This window comes from Mustela nivalis, assembly GCF_964662115.1.
Source record: "Mustela nivalis genome assembly, chromosome: 14".
Lineage (NCBI taxonomy): Eukaryota > Metazoa > Chordata > Mammalia > Carnivora > Mustelidae > Mustela > Mustela nivalis.
The window spans coordinates 59,133,683-59,153,834 of record NC_139033.1 but is presented as its reverse complement, the minus strand read 5'-3'; the positions used below and the strand labels follow the sequence as shown (position 1 = coordinate 59,153,834).

Sequence of the window (20,152 nt, the reverse complement as noted above, 5' to 3'; positions counted from 1 at the left end):
AAACGTTTTTTTCAATCACATAGAACAAAATTAGATTTATAATCAGATTGGAAAGGGGGTGATAGGGTATAAAAATAAGACACTTCATGACCTTTGTGAAGGCCTTTGTGAGGGCTGAAATAAATGGAGCCTTTTAGAATCACAGCTCTTCAGATGTCCAACCATAAAAATGGTTACTCCTGTAAGAATTTGGACTTCTTCTAAAGTCATCTTTTGCAAAGAGCCACATTTCACCCATAGTACCATGAAACTGGTTCATTTGTAAACATCTATTTCTTTAACATGGTTTACAGGAAATCTCAAATATTTGCGTGCCACCTATCACGGCCAACGGAGCTGATTTCATGGAAAATTCTGGTAAGTAAACATCAAATGGATTTTTTTTTTAAAGATTTTATTTATTTATTTGTAAGAGAGAGAGAGTGAGAGCGAGCACAGGCAGACAGAGTGGAAGGCAGAGTCAGAGGGAGAAGCAGGCTCCCTGCGGAGCAAGGAGCCCGATGTGGGACTCGATCCCAGGACGCTGGGATCATGACCTGAGGCGAAGGCAGCTGCTTAACCAACTGAGCCACCCAGGCGTCCCTCAAATGGATTTTTGAAGGCAATACTGGGTTAAATAAGCAATACTGAAAAATAGGAAGTGTTCTAAATAATTTTTTAATAATTTGCATATATATATACACACATGCTGGGAGATGTTACCACTAAAATAGGGTTTCAATGAAATGATTTACTATTAGTGTATTAGTCAATTCCAGGGCCAAGCTTGGGTTTCAATAAGTTCATTGAAATTCATTGCCCACTGATGCCACATTTTTAATATCCAAAGATTTGTTATACATTTTCTAAACTTTAATAAACTGAAGTAGAGCTCTCAGTCACTTACTAATTTTTTAATTAAAAAAGATTTCACACGTGTAGAAAAATGTAAAGGAAAATATACTAAATACTATGTGCCTACCACTCAACTCTGACTATTTTTACCATTGGTAATATTTGCAGTTAAACCTCATATGTGCACATTCTCAATCTTATTGCCCTTCTTCCTACCCCAAAACTAACAATACCTAGATTTGAGTTCACGTATCAGTTTTATATTCAGTCATAATGGGACAAGATCATTTATGCTCTCATATAGGTGAACTTATTCATTTCTTTGGTTTACCAAATAATTATTTTATTCATCTTGTCTCAGTGCCACAATTAAGGCATAAACTACAGGAACAATATGACCTAGTGCCTAATACTAAAGTTTATCTTAACCCCATACCTAGCAATAGATTGTTTTTAAATGTCTAGCCTACAAAATCTGCATGAGATCACTGCAAAATGTCTGCCTTTATCAGCTACCCCAATCCTCACCTGGTTCTCTGATTATAATTACAGAGCAAAAACTATACTCAGAATTCTCTAGAAAAAAATTAACTTTCCATGAAAGTGTAATGTAAAGGTGATAAGGAGAATAGTCATAACTCTTTAAATTGTGTTCAGACACCAAGACACTAAATTAGCATCTGCTAATTTGCATGATTACATTATGGATATTTCCTCTTTGGTTTCCATATTGAAAGCAATGATAGCTTAATTTTTATTTCTTCTTTTTCCTGAAAACAAATAAGCATTGCATTACAAGTTTTCCATGGCTGTGTGCTGAATATTCTGTTTTTACTTTTCTATTTCTGGCTATTGTCACTGAAAATCTATTTCCTGTGTATATTTTTTAATTAGTATGTTTCCAGAGCTATTCCATCTGCGAAGATCCTCTGTACAGACTCACCTCCTCTGTTACTCTCTCATAACAGACCCTAGAATGTTCTTATCACCTCTAGTCATATAATTGTAATCTCTCCTACTTATTTGCTTTACTGGGTATCTGCCCATTGATACCAATAAACAGTAAAAGAAAAAAAAAAAAACGATTACAGCATAAGATGCTCCAGAATTTTCTTCCCTGTTTTTAGAAGTTTGTACAAATACATATGCTGGAGGGACGGTGGTAGAAGGAACCTCGGGAATGGAACTGACCACCAAACTTGGAGCAGCTACAGGATCTGGAGCCGCTGGAGGATTTGGAGGAGTCACTGGACTTGGCATTGGTTCTGCAGGACAGTCTGGAACAATGAGAACAAGGCATTCTACAGGAGGAACCAATAAAGACTATGGTGAAGGAGCAGTAAGCATGAATTTCCTGGACTCCTACTTTTCTCAGGTAATGTGGTAGAAAACTCTGTGGCTTTGTTATCTTATGTACATTAGAGATCTTTTTTCTTTGCAATTCGTTGTTGTACTTACAGCTTGTTAAAATGTAAGAAAAAAATAGGGTTCTCTGCCAAAATAATGCAGATAACCTACGGTGATGGCCAAAATTGGGCCACTAGTCAAAAGGAAAAATGGTAGGTAGACACAAAGGGAAAGAATATAACAAGGGGCACCTCCTCCCTCTGACTGGAATAACAATGGAAAGCAAAATCTTTTGTGTGTCAGGATCAGCAGCATCCTCTGCAGAAATATACAAAGCAGCCTCTTGTGTTCCCTGTACCATAAAGTATGTCAAATGTGCATATTTTTCTGAGACAGGGTTATAGTATCCTTCACATTTTCAAAAGAGTCCATGCCCCAAAATGCTGAAGAACCATTAAATTAATGACCCAGAAATAAAAGTGGGAAAAAAGGGATGTGATCAAAGGTCAGAAGAAGTGTCAGGAAGCATAGAACTGAAACGAAAACGGTTTCAAGAACAGAGAGGACTTTAAGAGGCAGGTCTTGCCTCTTGGTTGGTGCATCAGTAGAAGAGATTTCCTATGGAGTTTTGGTATCAGACCTGGTAAATTCTGGGATCAGAACTGTTGCTGAGAAGGTATTGTCTCACACTGACTGGCAGGGAGAGCTTGTTTGGGATGGATCTCTTGGGATATTCTGAGATGTGGTGTGGGCCCTCGTTATGGGTCAGGCTCCCGCATGGGTCGGGAAATCTAGGCCAAGGCCCCAGTCTGGCTGAGAGCTGGCTTAGATGGTGTAAGTGGGATGCCTGTCCCCACCCCTAAACACAAAGACATGCATTTACAGTAGCACAAACAGGGACCCCCACACTGGGCCCAGTGAATAACCTCCAGGTTTTGAACACGTTGGTTTTGTAGGTCCAAATCCATGCCAGTGCCTTCAAAACCCAGACTTAAAACGTGAGCCTAGGCTAGATTCAATTCCAAAGGAATGACAGCTACACTGTTCTCCAACAAGTTTCTCTTACAAGATTGCTGATACCCAGAGTTTGGCTTTGTTTCTGTGGATTACCTAAATTAGGCATTCATGATAATTCTTGAGTTCTATGAACAGTGTTGCATTCTTCAGCTGAGACTCTTTGAAAATTCATTTTTTCCACTTTTCTCCCCCTTTAGAAAGCATTTGCCTGTGCAGAGGAAGACGATGCCCAGGAAGCAAATGACTGCTTGCTGATCTATGATAATGAAGGAATGGGTGCCCCCGGTTCTCCCGTGGGCTCCTTGGGTTGTTGCAGTTTTATTGCCGATGAGCTGGATGACAGCTTCTTGGACTCGCTCGGCCCCAAATTTAAAAAGCTTGCAGAGATAAGCCTCGGGATCGATGAAGAAGCCCAACAATTTCAGCCACCTTCCAAAGACAGCCATTTGGGCATGGAATCCTGTGGCTATTCCCTAGGAGTCCAACAGCCAGAATCTGTTAGGGGCCAGACTTTGTCAGGCAGTCAAGGAACCTCTGCTTTGTCTGCTTCCGGCTCTGTTCTGCAGCCAGCTGTTTCCATCCCTGACCCTCTGCAGCATGGTAGCTATTTGGTAACAGAGACTTACTCGGCCTCTGGTTCTCTCGTGCAACCTTCCACTACAGTCTCTGAGCCACTTCTCACGCAAAATGTAATAGTGACAGAAAGGGTGATTGGTCCCATTTCCAATGTTCCTGGCAACCTACAGACTCCGATGGAGATAAGGGGGTCACGTAATATGATCTGTATAGAAGATCCTTGTTCCCGTCTGATATGATCAGAATGAACTGGAATAACATATTGGCTGAATATATTATTTGGACCAAATTGTTCAAAGGAGCATAGCAAAGCTCACAGTATTAGTCTAACTGGGCACTTATTTTGCAATCTCCTAAACCGAGCTTGATCAGTTTAAATTTTCTAGTTAATATCCCCAAACTGGGTCATGTTGTGACTTTCACTTCTCAAATACCATTCAAGTGGTAGTAAATCTGGATGTTTTTCCAAAAATCTTGAGATCATATTTAGTGGGAAAATTCCAATTAATAATTAACAACTTTTAAACTTCTCTTTTTGCAGTACCAAAGAAATGTATTTGTCCCTTTAACTAAAATGCAGCGTGTTTTATTGGATTAAGCACTTGGAGTCAAGAGCCCGAGTTCTTGTCTCTGTCACCTTTTCTTATGTCACTAATAATGACGTAAGAGTCATAAGGTCTTTGCTAAAGCATTTTGAGCTGCTTGGAAAAGGGAAATAGTTGCAGCTGAGTTGTCATCTTCTCGGTGTTGGGAGACCCTAAGTGCATCTTTTGCTCAAGCTCAGGGCTACTGGCTTATGCATTAAACTTGCTATATCTATATCCTTCCATTCTCAAAATACAGTTTGATAAGAAAATATCATAGAGCATTTAGGAAAGTTTAGTATGGTGTAAATAATATTTTGTGTTTTTCTAAATTACTTTGAAAGGATCTATCCAAAGAAAATATCTTACTTTGAGCTCCTTGGTATACATTTCTCAGTACAAATCCTGTGTTAATAGTTCTTGAAAATTACTCTCTATTTTGTAAATGTCAGTGAGTAGATGTAATTTGCAGATGACAGATAGTGATGTTTATTACGTTAACAATGTCTACAGACTTTGTGAGAATACAAACATGGTTTTTCTCATAAGGAAAAGAGGCCTCTGACTAGATTAACATAGGGTGAAATTTTTGAATATGTATTATAAGCCCCCATTTCAAGTCAAAAAGGGAGATGGAAAGGGATTATCATTAACCTCTATTTTATTAAGCCTCCGTACTTTGAAACAGCTACAACTAAATTCTCTAGCAAAACAATGAAGATTTTGAATTCATTATTTCATATGCACCGATAGCAGTGCAGCTCTTCAAATCATTTCAAGTCATTCATCTTCAGCCTTTAGCCCCTAGAGAACACCCTACCTTCTTATCAACATTCTTGTTTTAGCTGAGTCTTTACAAGGTCATTGTCCAGCTCCACTATCTCTAATTGTATATAAAAGACTTCTCCCTGTTTTGTTGTCAGCCACATTCAAAATCTATTTGTTTTTCCAGATGGAATGCAAAGTAATAAAGTATCTTTTAACACAGAAGGATACAATCCTAAGCTTCGCTGGGAGGAAAGAGACCTCCTAAATGTCCCTACATCTAACATCCTTCCCTCCCCCTGGTGCCATGCATGACTACCAGGAAGGTATGTGCTAGGATGGCCAAGAAGAGTGGGCAATCTGTTCTTTTAAGATAATCCCACTGTTTCAACAACACCTGCAGTGTGCCCATCTTGAGGTGAGGGGACTTAGATCCTGTGGAGCGGCTGCCAGGTCCTGAGGAAGCTGCCTTGCTATTATCACTGTGGCTGGCTCTTCTCAACAGAAGCTTGTCCTGGAGTCTAGATCACACATGGTTGATGTGTGCCTCTGTGATGCATGAGAATTAAATTAATAATCATAATAATCCTTATTTCAAGTTCAAAAGTGTCTTCAGGATCCTCAAAGAATTTTGGCGTTGCCTCTTAAAACCCAACTTATGATGAAATGGGAATTTCGCTGCATTGCCAAACTACAGAGGAAACTCTGTCACTGTCATAAAGGCTCTCTAAGGGAAAAATTGAAATTAAATGTGTTTTAAAATAAAAATAGACTCATCTTGTCTAGAAGGACCTTGAATTGCCATGTAAAAGTAAATTCAAAGCAAAAATGTATCTGTATTTTTTCACCAAAAATAAAAATTGTTTTAAGCAAAAAAAAAAAAAAAGAAAAATGTTTAAAACTGTCTTTTTACTTGATGTATTATAAATTTTAAACAGTATATGCTGAAACTTCAACAGTATAACACTGAGATAATAAAACTGTTGGCAACAAACATGAGTACTTCCTTAACCATTTAGTAAAAGGTGAGCTACTCTCTAGAATTAACAGTTACTAAGAAATATAAGGTAAGAAACTGACTTACATATGTATTTTTATCAGTATTTTATATTTTTTTTCTAGCTAACACCTTTTGCCCATCCTCCCACGCAGGAAGGAAGTACCTGGGGACTCAGGATCTCTTCTTCAGGTGGAAATAGTGCTGGATGAGGTCAGAGCAGTCTTTTATTAACGAGATGTTTTAAGTCATTTATTATTTGTTTGGTAGTTTGGAATGATCTTTCAGGCAAAAGTTCTGACATGCAATGATGCCTCAGAGACAAAAGCTGGAGTAAAAAGAAGGTAAGGTTTCCAGCCTAACATGATGAAAAATGTACCATGGATCTGGGGACAGCTGTCAGCCCCAGCAGCTTGGATGTGTCTCCCAATAAATGTCTGTTATTTTTATGTCTTTCTTTAAAGGGATGCCACAAAAAGTCCCTTTGGAACTTCAAATCTTGCCTTGGCTGACCGTCCTTATTCTTTAATCCATACAGTTCAACTGGGATCTGGTGTATGAGGAGCAGAAACTGGGTTAGAGTGGGCGTAGAGTGAAGGAAAGGGGATGATTTGATTCTGACATTCCGAATCAAACCCAGGAAAAAATGAAGCCCCTGTAGGTAAATTCCAAAAATATCCCCTCATCCTCCAATTTATAGAAAGTTTGAAGAATAAAAACAGCAAGATCAATGTATCTTAATTGTCAAAATTCAAGGAAGAGCATGAAAAAAAAACACACTCAACTCTCAAGCTTCAATGCAACTAACAATTAAGAAACAAGTAAACATTAAGGATCTCTCCTTTCTGTTATTGGCAATTCAGTGTTTTCTGCACTCCTGCAGAAAATACTGAGTATATTCAGACTCCTGCACTGGGTCTACAAATAACTCTGAGTCAGAGATTATATGGCTTAATACTTGTTCAACAGCACAGTCTGAGATCATTTTTAAGTGGGAGGGGGGAATTGATAAAGAAAAGAAGATAATTGTTTGATTTACAGGTGCCAGAAGCAACACATTTTCCACAATGAAGACTGAGATTCCTTCTCCTCTGCTTGATCCCTCCGTGACAAGACATGGGCCCTTCAAGGTTGGTGTCTTTACTTTCTTTTTCCTTTATACATAGACTTTCTTTTCAACAAATGCAAAACAGAATAATCTAAACACAATGCAGATACAGTTAAAACTCAAGAGAATGATGGTCTAAAAGAACAAGTGCAAATGGATACAGTTACCAGAGTAGGAAGAAACTAGACACCGGTAAGCCCCACCAGCTGGCCAAGACTGTTAGTTACATATTCTAATTTAATTCTTACAGTAACTCTAATTATAATGAGGCAAACAGAGATCCAGAGAAGCAAATTACTACCTCAAAGTCATTCAGTAAAGTGACATAAATGTAAAGGTTTATCTACAGTTATTTACAATAGAAAGCAATAATAATATATAACCATTACTCTGTCAAAATAATCTGCTTCCTTTCAGCCCTAAGACTTGAGTAGAGCATGAAAAATTGGAAATACAAAGAAAACAATGAAGATAATTTTTTAAAAACCAGAAATCTAGATATAATTCGAAAGATTAAAGAAGCAGTACATTGTAGACAAATATATCTATTTGGACATAGAGGACAGGGCAATCTCTATATTTCTATATGTATCTAAGAATGAGAGATAGAGAAAAAGGTAGAGACAAAGGAATGGATAGAAAGAAACAAGTATATGATTTGCTGCTATTTTGAGGTATATGTGAGCTTTATTTTTCAGGGCACAATGAACATCTCTTTCACATTTAATAAGGAAAACAAACTCCCCAAAAGTCATGGAATCTCCTTTCTGATCAACTCCTTAAGGATTACTTTGATAGCACAGTATTTAGAAGGGGTCATGTGTGACATGTAGCTAGATGTAAAAGTAACTTTATATGGAGAGATTCTGATTCAATATTAATACATATTGAGAAATGATCAACACAGTAAGTCTAGGTAACACCCATCACCATACATAGTTATAAAAAATTTTTTTCTTGTGATAAGGACTTGTAAGATCTACCCTCTTCACAACTTTCAAATATGCAATTCAGTATTGTTAATGATAGTGACCGTGCTGTATATTATATCCCCATGACTTATTTATAACCAAGTTTGTACTTTTTGAACCCTTTCACCCATTTTCCCCACCTCCCATGCCCCACGTTTGGCAATCACCAGTCTGTTCTCTGTATCTAAGACCCTGATTTTTGTTTTATTCCATTTCATTTTTTTATATGATAACTTTAAATGGGTCCCTTCACCTCAGTGTTTCCATGATTTGTAGAAAACAACACAACTGAACAACAACAAGTACTATTTTACGCCTTAATACTATCTCTCCTTCCACATTTATTTCATGAAGTACCATCATATTTTTAAGTTTATGCCTTGGTACATCTCTGATGTTTTCTGTGCACTGAATTTGTCATTAGTAAGTTAGCAAACAGTAAAAGCTGTGTGAAAACACAGAGTATGAAATCCTAATATAAGCAAAACACTCAGATTGAAAGAACATGTATGTCTTCCTTTCCTCAGAAGGCAAAGGAAGTATTTATATTCTTTCATAACCAAAAGAGGATTGCAAAGAACTCTCTTAATTATAAAGCAGCACAGAATCAGGTAATCTTGTATTTATTTAAATGGGATAATGACATGGTTTCCACTCCTGCAAAAAGGCATTGTAACTAAGCCAAATATGAGTATTTAAACACAAAAAGTGAGATTAACTTCAGTCATGTCTTCCCACGTCCAACTGACCATGTTGATAGTAAGAATTATGTGGTCCTAACCTGGGGGTAACACACACACTCACACACACACACACACACACACACACCCTCAGGTAAGCAAGTAGCTCGGTGTAGCTGAAGCAGTGTCTTTCCATCATCAGACCCATGGAACAGACAGTGACGCTTGGTTTGTGTTGCAGATAGAAAGTTTCTGCATGCAGAGTCTGCTCTCCAGATTTATTAAAAAGAAAAGAACCACCCAGATTTTCCACCTAATTTTTCTTCAGGTAAAGCATAATGAAAAGACCTTGTTTGACCAAACTCTTAATTATTCTCATGTAGGGCTGACATCCTCAACTTTAGATTAGTAGTCAACTGTGTCATAGGAAGTGGAAGTATTAGTCAAAGAGCACAAAGTTTCATTTAGATAAAATGAATAACTTCGAGAGATCTACTGTACATCATAGAACCTATAGTTAGCAATAATGTATTGTATACATAAATTTTGCTAAAAGGGTAAATCTTGTATTCAGTCTTCTTGTCATTAATAATAAGAATAAGAATAATAAATAAGAGAGAGGGAGGAAACTTTTGGAGGAAATGAATAGTTTCATGGCATAGACCGTGGTGATGGTTTCATAGGTGTATACTTACCACCAAACTCATCAAGTTAAACACATTCATTATATACAACTTCTTATATGACAAAAAATTTAATATGTAATAAACAGTCTAATAAGTTCTGACAATATTCCTTCCTGCATCTTCCCTCTTCCTCTCCACTGTTATAAATTGCTATTAATTTTTCCTCACAAATTATGGTTGCTACAGTTGAAATATAAGTTCATCTTCTAACTCGCTACTCTTCCTCCTTACACTTTCTCAGACTCTGCAACAGAAGGGTCTGTTGTACTGATCTTTGGAAATTCTGTCAAAGAGGCAAACCAGCAACAAAGACATTTGCTGCCAAGATGATAGAAGCTCTTCTATTCTATGCAAACCTATTTCACACCAAAGCCTCCAGAACAAGCCAACACATGTTCTTGCTACTTCTGCCAGCTCTGGCTGGGAAAGGATGTCTCCACTGAAAGAACAAGTCAGGAGATGTTTTTGAATATTTTGATAGGAAACATGGATTTGTTGGGCAAAGAAAGCCTGCTAAACTTTGTACAAAATCAAAGTTACTACTCCAGGGCCCATGAGAAAATTCTAAAATGTCATTCTATTAGTCAATCAAAACAACTGTATTGTGTTTTAATGATTAACAAAAGATAAATTTGAATTTTTTTAATGCGGTTTGTTTTTTTAATTGTGTGTTTTAAGTTAACAGTTAAGAGGTTAAGCTTTGTAGACAACTATTTGAGTTCAAACCCTAGCTTCACCACTTACTAGCTGTGTGTCCTTGGGCACGTTACTTAATCACTCTGCACCTCCCTGGACTATTATTATGGAAATAATAGTCCTTACCTACATCAGGAGGTTTTTGTAAAGAGGTTACAAGCGTGCATTGAGGACAGAGTAAGTGCTCGTAAAGATTGTTATTTTTTATTGTTTTTATCATTATAATTTAAATCTTCAAAATGAACTCAACATAGAGTTAAGAGTACTGACATGCAAAGTATTAAAACCATACAAACTCTAAACATCTATATTATCTGATCCAAAACCTTGTTTTACAGATGTTCAAACATGGTGAAAAGCAACTTGTTTATCAAGGGCAGAGTTAGGAATTGACTAGGTTAATTCTCTTCCTGCAACTCCAAACTGCCACTACAATATTTCTTTTTCACTAATCTTTTGCCTCATTCACATAGGCCACTCCACACTGGAAACTCCTTTGAACACATAAGCAAAGAGAGACGAATTTATTCATACCAAATTTTTATCTTAGATAGCCAAAATGATTAAAATCACCAGATGATTATAAGTTTTCAGTTGGGCTTCCTTGGAAAGGGCAGAGTGGAGAGGTTTTTCCTCTCCACTCTTGAGTTTTGTTGTTGTTGTTGTTTCAGTAGTCACCACACCCAGCGTGAAACCCAAGGCAGGGCTCAAACTCAGGGCCCTGAGATCAAGACCTGAGCTGAGATCAAGAGTTAGACTGACCCAGTGAGCCCTCTAAGACCTCTAAGACTTTTAATTATATCATTTCCACCAAATAGAATAGGGCAGCCAGGTGGCTTTGGGGGAAAAAAGTTACTTGAAAATTAGCGTGAAAGGAATGATGCTCTTAACCCAACCTTCTGTAGTATCCATATGTTAGATAACACCAACAGAATAGCAATTACAACACACACAGAAGAGACCACACTTTATATTCAGTTTCTATGATATACGGTGCCAAGTTGCTAGCCACATGAAAAAGAGTTTCATTTGCAAAAACTAGTTGACCCAACATAAAATTGAAGGAAATGAAATTTGTTTTCCTTTGCATGTTTTTTTACCTTATTTCTCAAACATGCGATGCCTAATGTTTTGAGAATCACTACCTCCTGATTCCTTTAAAAAACTGACCATAACTAGTTGATAAGTTTTTAATAATTAATAAAATAATTAATAATTAATTAAACAAATTAATAATTAATAAAACAATTGATAGTTGTTTTGGTAATTTAATTCAAGATAAAGTATCAATCACAGCAGCACTTTGTTATTCCTCCTTGGAATAGATATCTTTAATACTCAATATCTGTTTACTTAGAAAACAAAGTGATTTCCATTATCATTAGGTCATAGGTCAGGAATTGAGGTGTTTTAGGCATAAACACTTTCCAGGGTCCCTCAAATCACATATTTGGCATCTGTCCATGTAGGGCCACAGAGCATACCTGGGACTCAGGTTTCACATTCTGACAAATACACCTCAGGCATCTAGTCTCTAAGAAATAAAAGTAAATGACATGTTCCATAGACGTCCCACCATCTTATTATTCCTGAAAACCTAGAAGCCCCAATCTTCCTCTGATTTTTTTGTTTATTTCGGATGGCTTATCCATACTCCTGAGGTAAAAATCAAAGGTATAATAAACATAAACCACACTCTGTAGACTTACGATTCCAACTACTGAAAATTCCACCATGTAGACGGATTCTCCCACAGTGCCAAACAATGGAAACTCAGAATGGCACTTTTATGAACCATAAATCAATCCTTTAACATGACCTTTCACATGGGTTTTACTTTGTTCACCTCTAAGTCTTCCCTGTAATACTACTCTGCTTAATTTGTTGACTTGTCATCAAATGTCCTGATTACTTCAGATGCATGCTCTAATCTTAAAATTAAGAAAGAAGTATGATGATACACTCTCTTCCTCTTTCATACCCAGAGAAGAATTAGTCACAAGAAGTCTTTGTTGACTGACTTACCTCTATTGTAGCTGAGTCTACATGAAACGGGTGTGACTTTCCCAAAAGGTATGACATCACTCAGATATTGTTTCAGTAAACGTTAAGAGAGGTCCACCTGAAAAAAAAAAAAAAAAAAAAAAAAAACAGTGTCATGGTAAATTAGCAGATAACTGCCCAGTCAAACAAGAGATCTGCTTTCAAGGCATATAGTAATGTTCATAATGATCTTTATGAATTAAAAAAAGTCTTTAACCACAAATGTACTTACAGAAGTGAGTATGGGTCACTGTGATATTTAAAGTTAAATTATCAAGAGAAATTTTTTCCTGTTGCCTTCTTTGAATCAGTGTTTTGCTTAACTGGTTTGCTTAGCATTTAAACATATTTCTGTCTAGTAAAATCTCTATGTGGGAACTAGAGAGGGGGATGAAATTCAAAATCAGTCCACTGCCAAAACAGAAAGAAAAAGGAAAAAAAAAAGTACAGCTCAAACAAATCAGGTTTAAAAATGAACATCTTCCTAAAATCCTCAGGCACTAGAGAAATTTTGAATCTCTTTTCTTATATTTGAAAGACCGCTTTAATTCTCCAATTCCCTGGGTGTGTATAGATGTACCTGAGTTAATTAAATTATTATTTATCATATTAAGATATTTTCAATTACTTTTGTTACAAAAGTGAAGTTACTACACAGATATAATCTGCCATTCACAAAAAAATAATTTGGGACTCAAGAATTACATTATAACTTTTAGTCAGTACAGCTCATGCAAACGTGTTCCAAAACAGTGGTTCCCCATATTTTTTTTTCCCCTTCATGACACAGGTTACAGATGATATTCACAAGCTCACATCCTCCTGTGGACAAGATCCCCTAGAGGCTGCAAAGGCCTTCCCGGGGAAATAAACTCTCTCCACCCGAGATGGATGTCAAAATGCAAGTAAGTAACATCATTACTGAATAACTTTAGATGTGCTCTAATCATTTTAATAAGTAAGCCATTCACAAATTACAGAGCTTGATTATTAACAGATTATTACATTGACTGGTATGGTGCTGAAATAAAACACCGCCATCACCAAGATGAATTCTGAAAGATAAATAAAAGAAATTTCATTTCCTCCAATCCTTGTTTTTTTCATTAAAATGAAAATCGTTCACTGTTTTTGAGATTCTGCCTCTCTCTACTAGAGTACTTATAATTATTACTCCCTACTATTTGGAAAGATCTTTAACAATCAATATGATACGTCCAAGTGTTCTTTCCAAAACTACTGAATTGCTTCTCTTTCACTTTTTCCTTAAATATAAGAACATCCCTTGTCTATGTGCAAAAGAATGAAATAACTGCCAAGAAACCAATAGTCTTTTCTGTCTTCTGAGGGTTTTTTCCTGTGTGTCTCTGTAGGCTCATTACTCACATTGAGTCAGCGTGATGATTTCTGCCTGACACCCTCAGTAAACTCTCCCAGGCCTGCCTGCAAGCCCGGCATGTCCTGTCACGTTGGGGATGGATTACAGTCCAGAGCTGTGGTTAAATACCAAATACTCTCCCCCCATCTTCCTAGCCAGGGCTATTTCCCTTATCTTTCCAAGAATTCCCATAAACAAATCAAACAAATCTTGGGGTAAACACCAAGCCCAGAAACTTATTCTGAAAATTTCTTTTTCAGAAACTATAGTTGCCGAGGGGACCTGGCTGGCTCAGTGGGTAGAGCATGCAACTCTTGATCTCAAGGTTCTGAGTTCAAGCCCCACATTGAGTGTGGAGCCTACTAAAAAAAAAAAAAAAAAACGAAACAAAACAAAACAGAAAATGTAGTTGAGGAGATAAAATCAACGTTCCCAACAATCCTGTTAATGAATGCTTGCTTTGTTCACCTCCAGAAGGAAAGATATTTTCCATATGGTTTATGGCTTTGCACTTTGTCATCCCTGAAAGAAAGGGAGTCTTTTTTTTTTTTTAAGATTTTATTTATTTATTTGACAGAGATCACAAGTAGGCAGAGAGGCAGGCAGAGAGAGAGAGGGAAGCAGGCTCCCAGCTGAGCAGAGAGCCTGATGCGGGACTCAATCCCAGAACCCTGAGATCATGACCTGAGCCAAAGGCAGAGGCTTTAACCCACTGAGCCACCCAGGTGCCCAAAAAAGGGAGTCTTAACACAGCAATGTTCTCCACTGGCCTCTGAACTTCACTTTACACTGTTCAGCCAGGCTTAGCAAGGTCCATCCTTAAGAAAATGGTGAGGAAGAGTGATTTTTGTCCACCTTATTTTGGAGACATTTACTGACATCTTTCCAGGAATATAATTGTCTCTTGTCCTTTCCCCTTTACTCTCACTTTAAAGGCACACCCACATATGCATGCATACACCCACACCCCAGCCTCCAAAATAACCTCAAAGATGTACTCACTTATTCATTCATGCATGTACTCAACTTACATTTACTGAAGACCTACAAGGGTTCAGGCAAAGTTCTAGGTGCTGGATACAGAGCAGTTCACAGAGAAAACTTCCAGCCCTTACAAAGTTTACGTTGTAGTAAATGGCAACAGATAATATATAAATGCGTAGTCTTTAGATTGCAATGTGCCAAGAAGAAAAAATGAAGCAGGGAAGGGGCATGGGGAGCTCTGGGGCTGGGAGTATTTTAATTTGTAAATGAGTGTTCGGAGAAGGCCTCACCGATAAGGTCTTATTTGTGGGGCACAAAAAGTAAAGAGTGAGGGAGTAAACACTGTACTGGTCTAGAACAGAACCTTTTAGGGAAAGGGAATGGAGAGTGCCAAGACTCGGAGGTGGAGCATACCTGTTCAATCTGTGGTGTCTGTTACGGTGTAAATGACTGACGAGAGATTAACATGCTGCCCTCCCAGTATGATGCATGTAACGGCTAAGGGCACCTTCAGCTAGAGGATTCCGGACGTTAATCATTGGCAGGGAGGGGCTTCTGATGGGACACCAGCAGTTTGCTGAGCCTTTCTAGACACCACTTATTTGGGCACACTGTGATCCAGCATTATTATAGTCCTATCACATTTTAAAACTAGTGTGATTCATTTAAAAAAAAAAATATCTTGGGGCACCTGGGTGGCTCAGGGGGCTAAGCCTCTGCCTTTGGCTCAGGTCATGATTTCAGTGTCCTGGAATGGAGCCCTGCATCGGGCTCTCTGCTCAGTGGGGAGCCTGCTTCCCCCTCTCTCTCTGCCTACTTCTGATCTCTCTGATCTCTGTCAAATAAATAAAATCTTAAAAAACAAAGAAAAAGAAAAAGAAAAAAGAATCTCTTAAGATATCGTCAGTACTTGGGGCACCTGGGTGGTTCCGTGGGTTAAGCAGCTGCCTTTGGCTCAGGTTTTGATTCCAGGGTCCTGGGATCGGGCTTCTCATTGGGCTCGCTGCTCAGCAGAGAGCCTGCTTCTCTCTCCCCCTCTGCCCGCTGCTCTGCTTACCTGTGCTCTCTATCTCTCTGTCAAGTGAATAAATAAAATCTTAAAAAAAAGGGGCGCCTGGGTGGCTCAGTGGGTTAAAGCCTCTGCCTTCAGCTCGGGTCATGATCCCAGGGTCCTGGGATCGAGCCCCACATCGGGCTGTCTGCTCAGCGGGGAGCCTGCTTCCCTTCCTCTCTCTGCCTGCCTCTCGGCCTACTTGTGATCTTTGTCTGTCAAATAAAGAAATAAAATCTTAAAAAAAAAAAAAAATCTTAAAAAAAAAAAAAAAGAATCATCAGTACTCTACTTAGACCCAAGAGTGGGCAATTTTGGTTTTCTGGCTGAGCCAAATAGCATTTTGCAATTGCACCAATTGCAAATCCACCAATTCTCCTCTGCCCTGTGAACAATGTTAAGGATCTCCTTCCGCCTTTGCCTCCAGCCAGGCCCATATATTGACTCACAAGGAGGAGCCTGGGGGGATCAGCTCTGTTAGACACTGTGCCTCACTGCATGGGGCTCTCACTCTTTCAGGGTGTTGGTGCCAGCAGCTGTGCTCTCAGGGCTGACTGCTCCTGCCCCAGAGTGTGGTGACTGTTCATTAAGGACATGCTGGGTTCTCCGTGCTAGACCACAGGGCTTGCAGTCTGCGAGGCTTTGATTACTACTCTGTTAGTTCTAGTTCAGAAAGGCAATAAAGCCATCCTCCACTCCAAGCTGGCCAGTTCCCATCTCTCCCTGCCCAAGGTGTTGGTGGCTCTTGATCCATCTAACTGGGAAGTCCATGAGAATATCAACATCCTGACTCTAGTGTCTGTGATGCCACCCCTGCCTTGTCTTCTGTGGAAAAGGACCAGGCCTCCTTCCCCAGGATTAAGGGGCAGCGGGATCCTCTCCCATTTCTTCATATCCAATGTAACACACTGTCTTCTCAACTGTCCCCTAAACTCCTCCAGCTTCATCCTGTCCATCCCCTAGTGCCACACTCAGTTCCATGTGTATACTGACACACGTCTTCACTATCAGCCAGGCCACTCTGTAGCCCTAACTCACATCACCACCTGCCATCCTTCTCCTGTTCTTGAGCTGCAGTGTGTTTGGGGAAAACACACATACATAGACCAACACACATGTGTGTATATGTGTGCATGCATCTATGCCTGTGTACATCACACACACACACACACACACACACACACACACACACACACACAGAATCCCAGACCAACGTTTTCTGACCAGATCCACCATTAATTTGTTCACAGTGCATTCTTCAAAAACCTTCCCTTATAATCCTGCTTTTTACTTATAATCAGTTCCTTCTACTATGTGGGCTTAGTTAAACAAATCTTTATTGATCACTAAATATTTGCTGGATATGAGGGGTTGGGTCCACTATGAATAAGATATGACCTCTGCTTTCTAAGTACTAACAGTCTTGAGAGAAAGAGAAACAGGCAGAGTAGCAGACATGGGTGAAATCACCAGGAGCCACAGTGTGATCGCTGCTGCAAAGATTGTATGAATCATTTCAAACAGCAGCCCAGAAAATGAAGGGAAAGGTAACTAACTGCAGATGGAGAGTATGGAAAAGGTTGAATTGGGAATGACTCTCGTGTTCTTGGCTTGGATGGCCAAGCTGACAAAGCATGTGAGAGGCATATAAGGAAGTCATGGGCTTGAACTGGAGAGGTGTAGAGGGATTGCCAAAAATTTTTTTGGTCAGTATGTTAGTTTGACATCCCTACAAAATTATTATGGTACTTTGAGGTCCCCATGAAATATCCAGATGGTAATATTCCCATGTTAGAAGGTCAGGAGTGAAAGCTTGCACAGAGAGAGTGCCTATAGAATCATCTCAGTACCAAGTAAGAAGGAAAGGAAAGAACTCAAAAGCTATAGCATTTAACAGGGGGACAGACAATATGAAAAGGATGGAGAAAGAAAGAAAATTAGGTGACTGTTTCTGCCTCCTAAATCTACCTGCAATTGCATTTTCCTTCTCATTTCAAACTACTTGCTAGTCTTTTCTAATCAGATATTGCTTTAATATCTCAATACAATTTTCACTGGGAAAAAAAAAAAAGCTTTTACTTCTGACTCCCTTGTTTGTGTTAATGTGGTTAAAAGAATGATTTCTTCCCACCAACAGTGCCTATGTTTTGAGTTACTCTGTCCTGGTGAGTTCAGTGCCTCCTCACAATTACTCATCCTTTAAGAATCAGCTCACCACACCATCCCCACAGTCCCTACTGAAAACCTTCTCTAATATCATGGTTGTCAGTGTGAATTTGGGACTATGCAAATCCTAGGTTTGCATTATACCCTGCATATAGTTTGACCACTGCGTTTATAATAGTTTATAAGTTCTGCAGTTATATTATTTCATAAGTACTTATTTTTGCTTCTTGGGATGAAGAAATACTTATTTATCGTCCCAACTTATTTTATTCCCAATAAAATGCAAATGAAATGTTTGGTAAACTGGGACAAACTAAATGTTGAATAAATTGACAAATAAATGAGTGGAGTGATGCCAGGAAAGGGATTCCTTCTTTTTCTGCCCTTTTCACATTATGTAGCGGTATTTCATATTTTCTCTTATATCTACATAACTTTTATCTATAGATGTCCTGTTAGTAAGCCTCCTGATCATAAGGACTATTTTTATGTTGTAATGGCCATACATTATAATTTAGAAATCAGAAATTACCCAATTTAGCTCTCATCTTTTTGACATGAATTCTAATACATGCACTGAGATTTTCAGTAGATTTAAAGGGTCAGCCATCTGTCAAACTATTTCCCAAGAACGCCTGATGCATAAAGTGTTCTTTGATGCTACAACATGTCGGGAGTAAAGAGCTAGTGATAGTAGATAAAGGACACATTAGTTTTTATTTCTACAAAATTTTTATGTTTTAGGTAATATTAAGAGATGACTCTAATAAGCCAATCACTTGAAACTTATTCTCATCTCTGTGTGTGTGTAAACCAAAGTATTATGGGAAGCATAACTCAGGTAGGTATTTTGAGTATCTCTAGACATTAATTATTTGCACAAAGTATAATTCAAACTGATGCATTGTAAGTACATGTTTTTGTTATTTTTTTAATAAGTACATGTTTTAAGAAAAGTACATTTACTATATAATGTTCAACTAATTTAGGGGGAAAACCCTGTAAGTTAAATCTTTCACACCTTGTTAACACTCAATTTATTTTAAGGCACTCAAGTGCTTTGTCGGTAATGATTATTTGCTCCTGTGTACAGAGATTTATGAAATAGATTTACTCTCATGCCAGGAGAAAGAAGTCAGGAGCTAGAGTACTAGCTGTGTTTGACTCTGAACAACTGCCTTTAACTCAATGAGTCATAAGTTTCAGAATTTTTAAAGGGGAACAATTTTAAGAATGACATACAATAGTACTGGATAATGCATGTAGTCACACTTTCTCTCAAAGCCTTGGAATAAATGTCTTAAAAAGAATACAATATTGAAACTGACTTTGTCGGTCTCTGAGGGAGCTGAACAATCCAACAGAAATAAAATTTGCTTTAGCTATTTCTTATTCTGGAAGCTACAGTTATGTTCATTACTAAACAGAAACCAAACTCTCAATACTTGCCTATAGGACTCAGGTACAAGAGCACTAATTTTAGGTAGGATTTATATACAGTCTCCAGGGTTGATTTGTGAAAGTGTTTCGGTAAAGCCTGCCTTGTTTATTTAGGAGTTTTCCCAGAGTTCTGGGGAATGAGAATTATCACCAACGTGCTACCAACCACATCTAGCTCAAGAGAAAGGAATGGAAACTAGAAGATATAACTTCTCTCCTGATTTAATTATGCGCCCAATGCTTAAGAGTCTCCCTGGCACTCAGCACTGTTCTAGGCACTGGAAACACAGTGGAAAACTAAACACACTCTTCCTAGAAAGTTAGTCCTCTGCTAACTTAGTCACTAACACTTAAATAATACTATGAGAGAAGTCACTCAACAGTTAAGCCCTAACCAAACAGAGGAGAGTATGGTTTTCTCCATTCAAAGACGGAGTGGTCCTTGGCAGCTAGGGAAGAAAGGGAATAACGAGATGCCAAATCTCCTGAAAAACTGGCAAGAGAGGACTGGGGAGAGAAGGGTAGGATAAACTGGGAGAGAAACAGGAGGGCACTTTTGACCACAGAAGGAACTCTGCTATTGTGTTCAAACGGAATGCCAAACTTCTTTCTAGCAGCATACCCCATCCTTTATACTTTTATAGGCTCTTCCACTACGCCAACTGCAATAGTTAACCTTTCTTAGATGTTTCCTAGCCCGGTGCTGATTCCATTGTCTCTGTTTAATTAAGAAGAGTTCAACTTTGGGGCGCCTGGGTGGCTCAGTGGGTTAAAGCCTCTGCCTTCAGCTCAGGTCATGATCTCAGGGTCCTGGAATCGAGCCCTGCAT

General features: G+C 38.5%; 2 protein-coding genes across 2 annotated transcripts in view; one reads left to right on the top strand and one right to left on the bottom strand.

Moving 5' to 3' along the window:
- Window positions 1-5,073, top strand: part of DSG3 (desmoglein 3) — a 33,048-nt gene extending 27,975 nt beyond the window's left edge. The window contains exons 14-16 of the mRNA XM_082699051.1: window positions 294-357; window positions 1,962-2,209; window positions 3,396-5,073. Coding sequence (XP_082555177.1) covers window positions 294-357; window positions 1,962-2,209; window positions 3,396-4,013 — 930 coding nt within the window. The 3' untranslated portion in view covers window positions 4,014-5,073. The remainder of the gene's footprint in view (window positions 1-293; window positions 358-1,961; window positions 2,210-3,395) is intronic.
- The window catches only part of DSC1 (desmocollin 1), a 333,497-nt gene that overhangs the window by 312,220 nt on the left and 1,125 nt on the right, over window positions 1-20,152 (bottom strand). The window contains exon 2 of the mRNA XM_082699479.1: window positions 12,287-12,383. The gene's annotated coding sequence lies outside the window, so the exon portion shown is untranslated. The remainder of the gene's footprint in view (window positions 1-12,286; window positions 12,384-20,152) is intronic.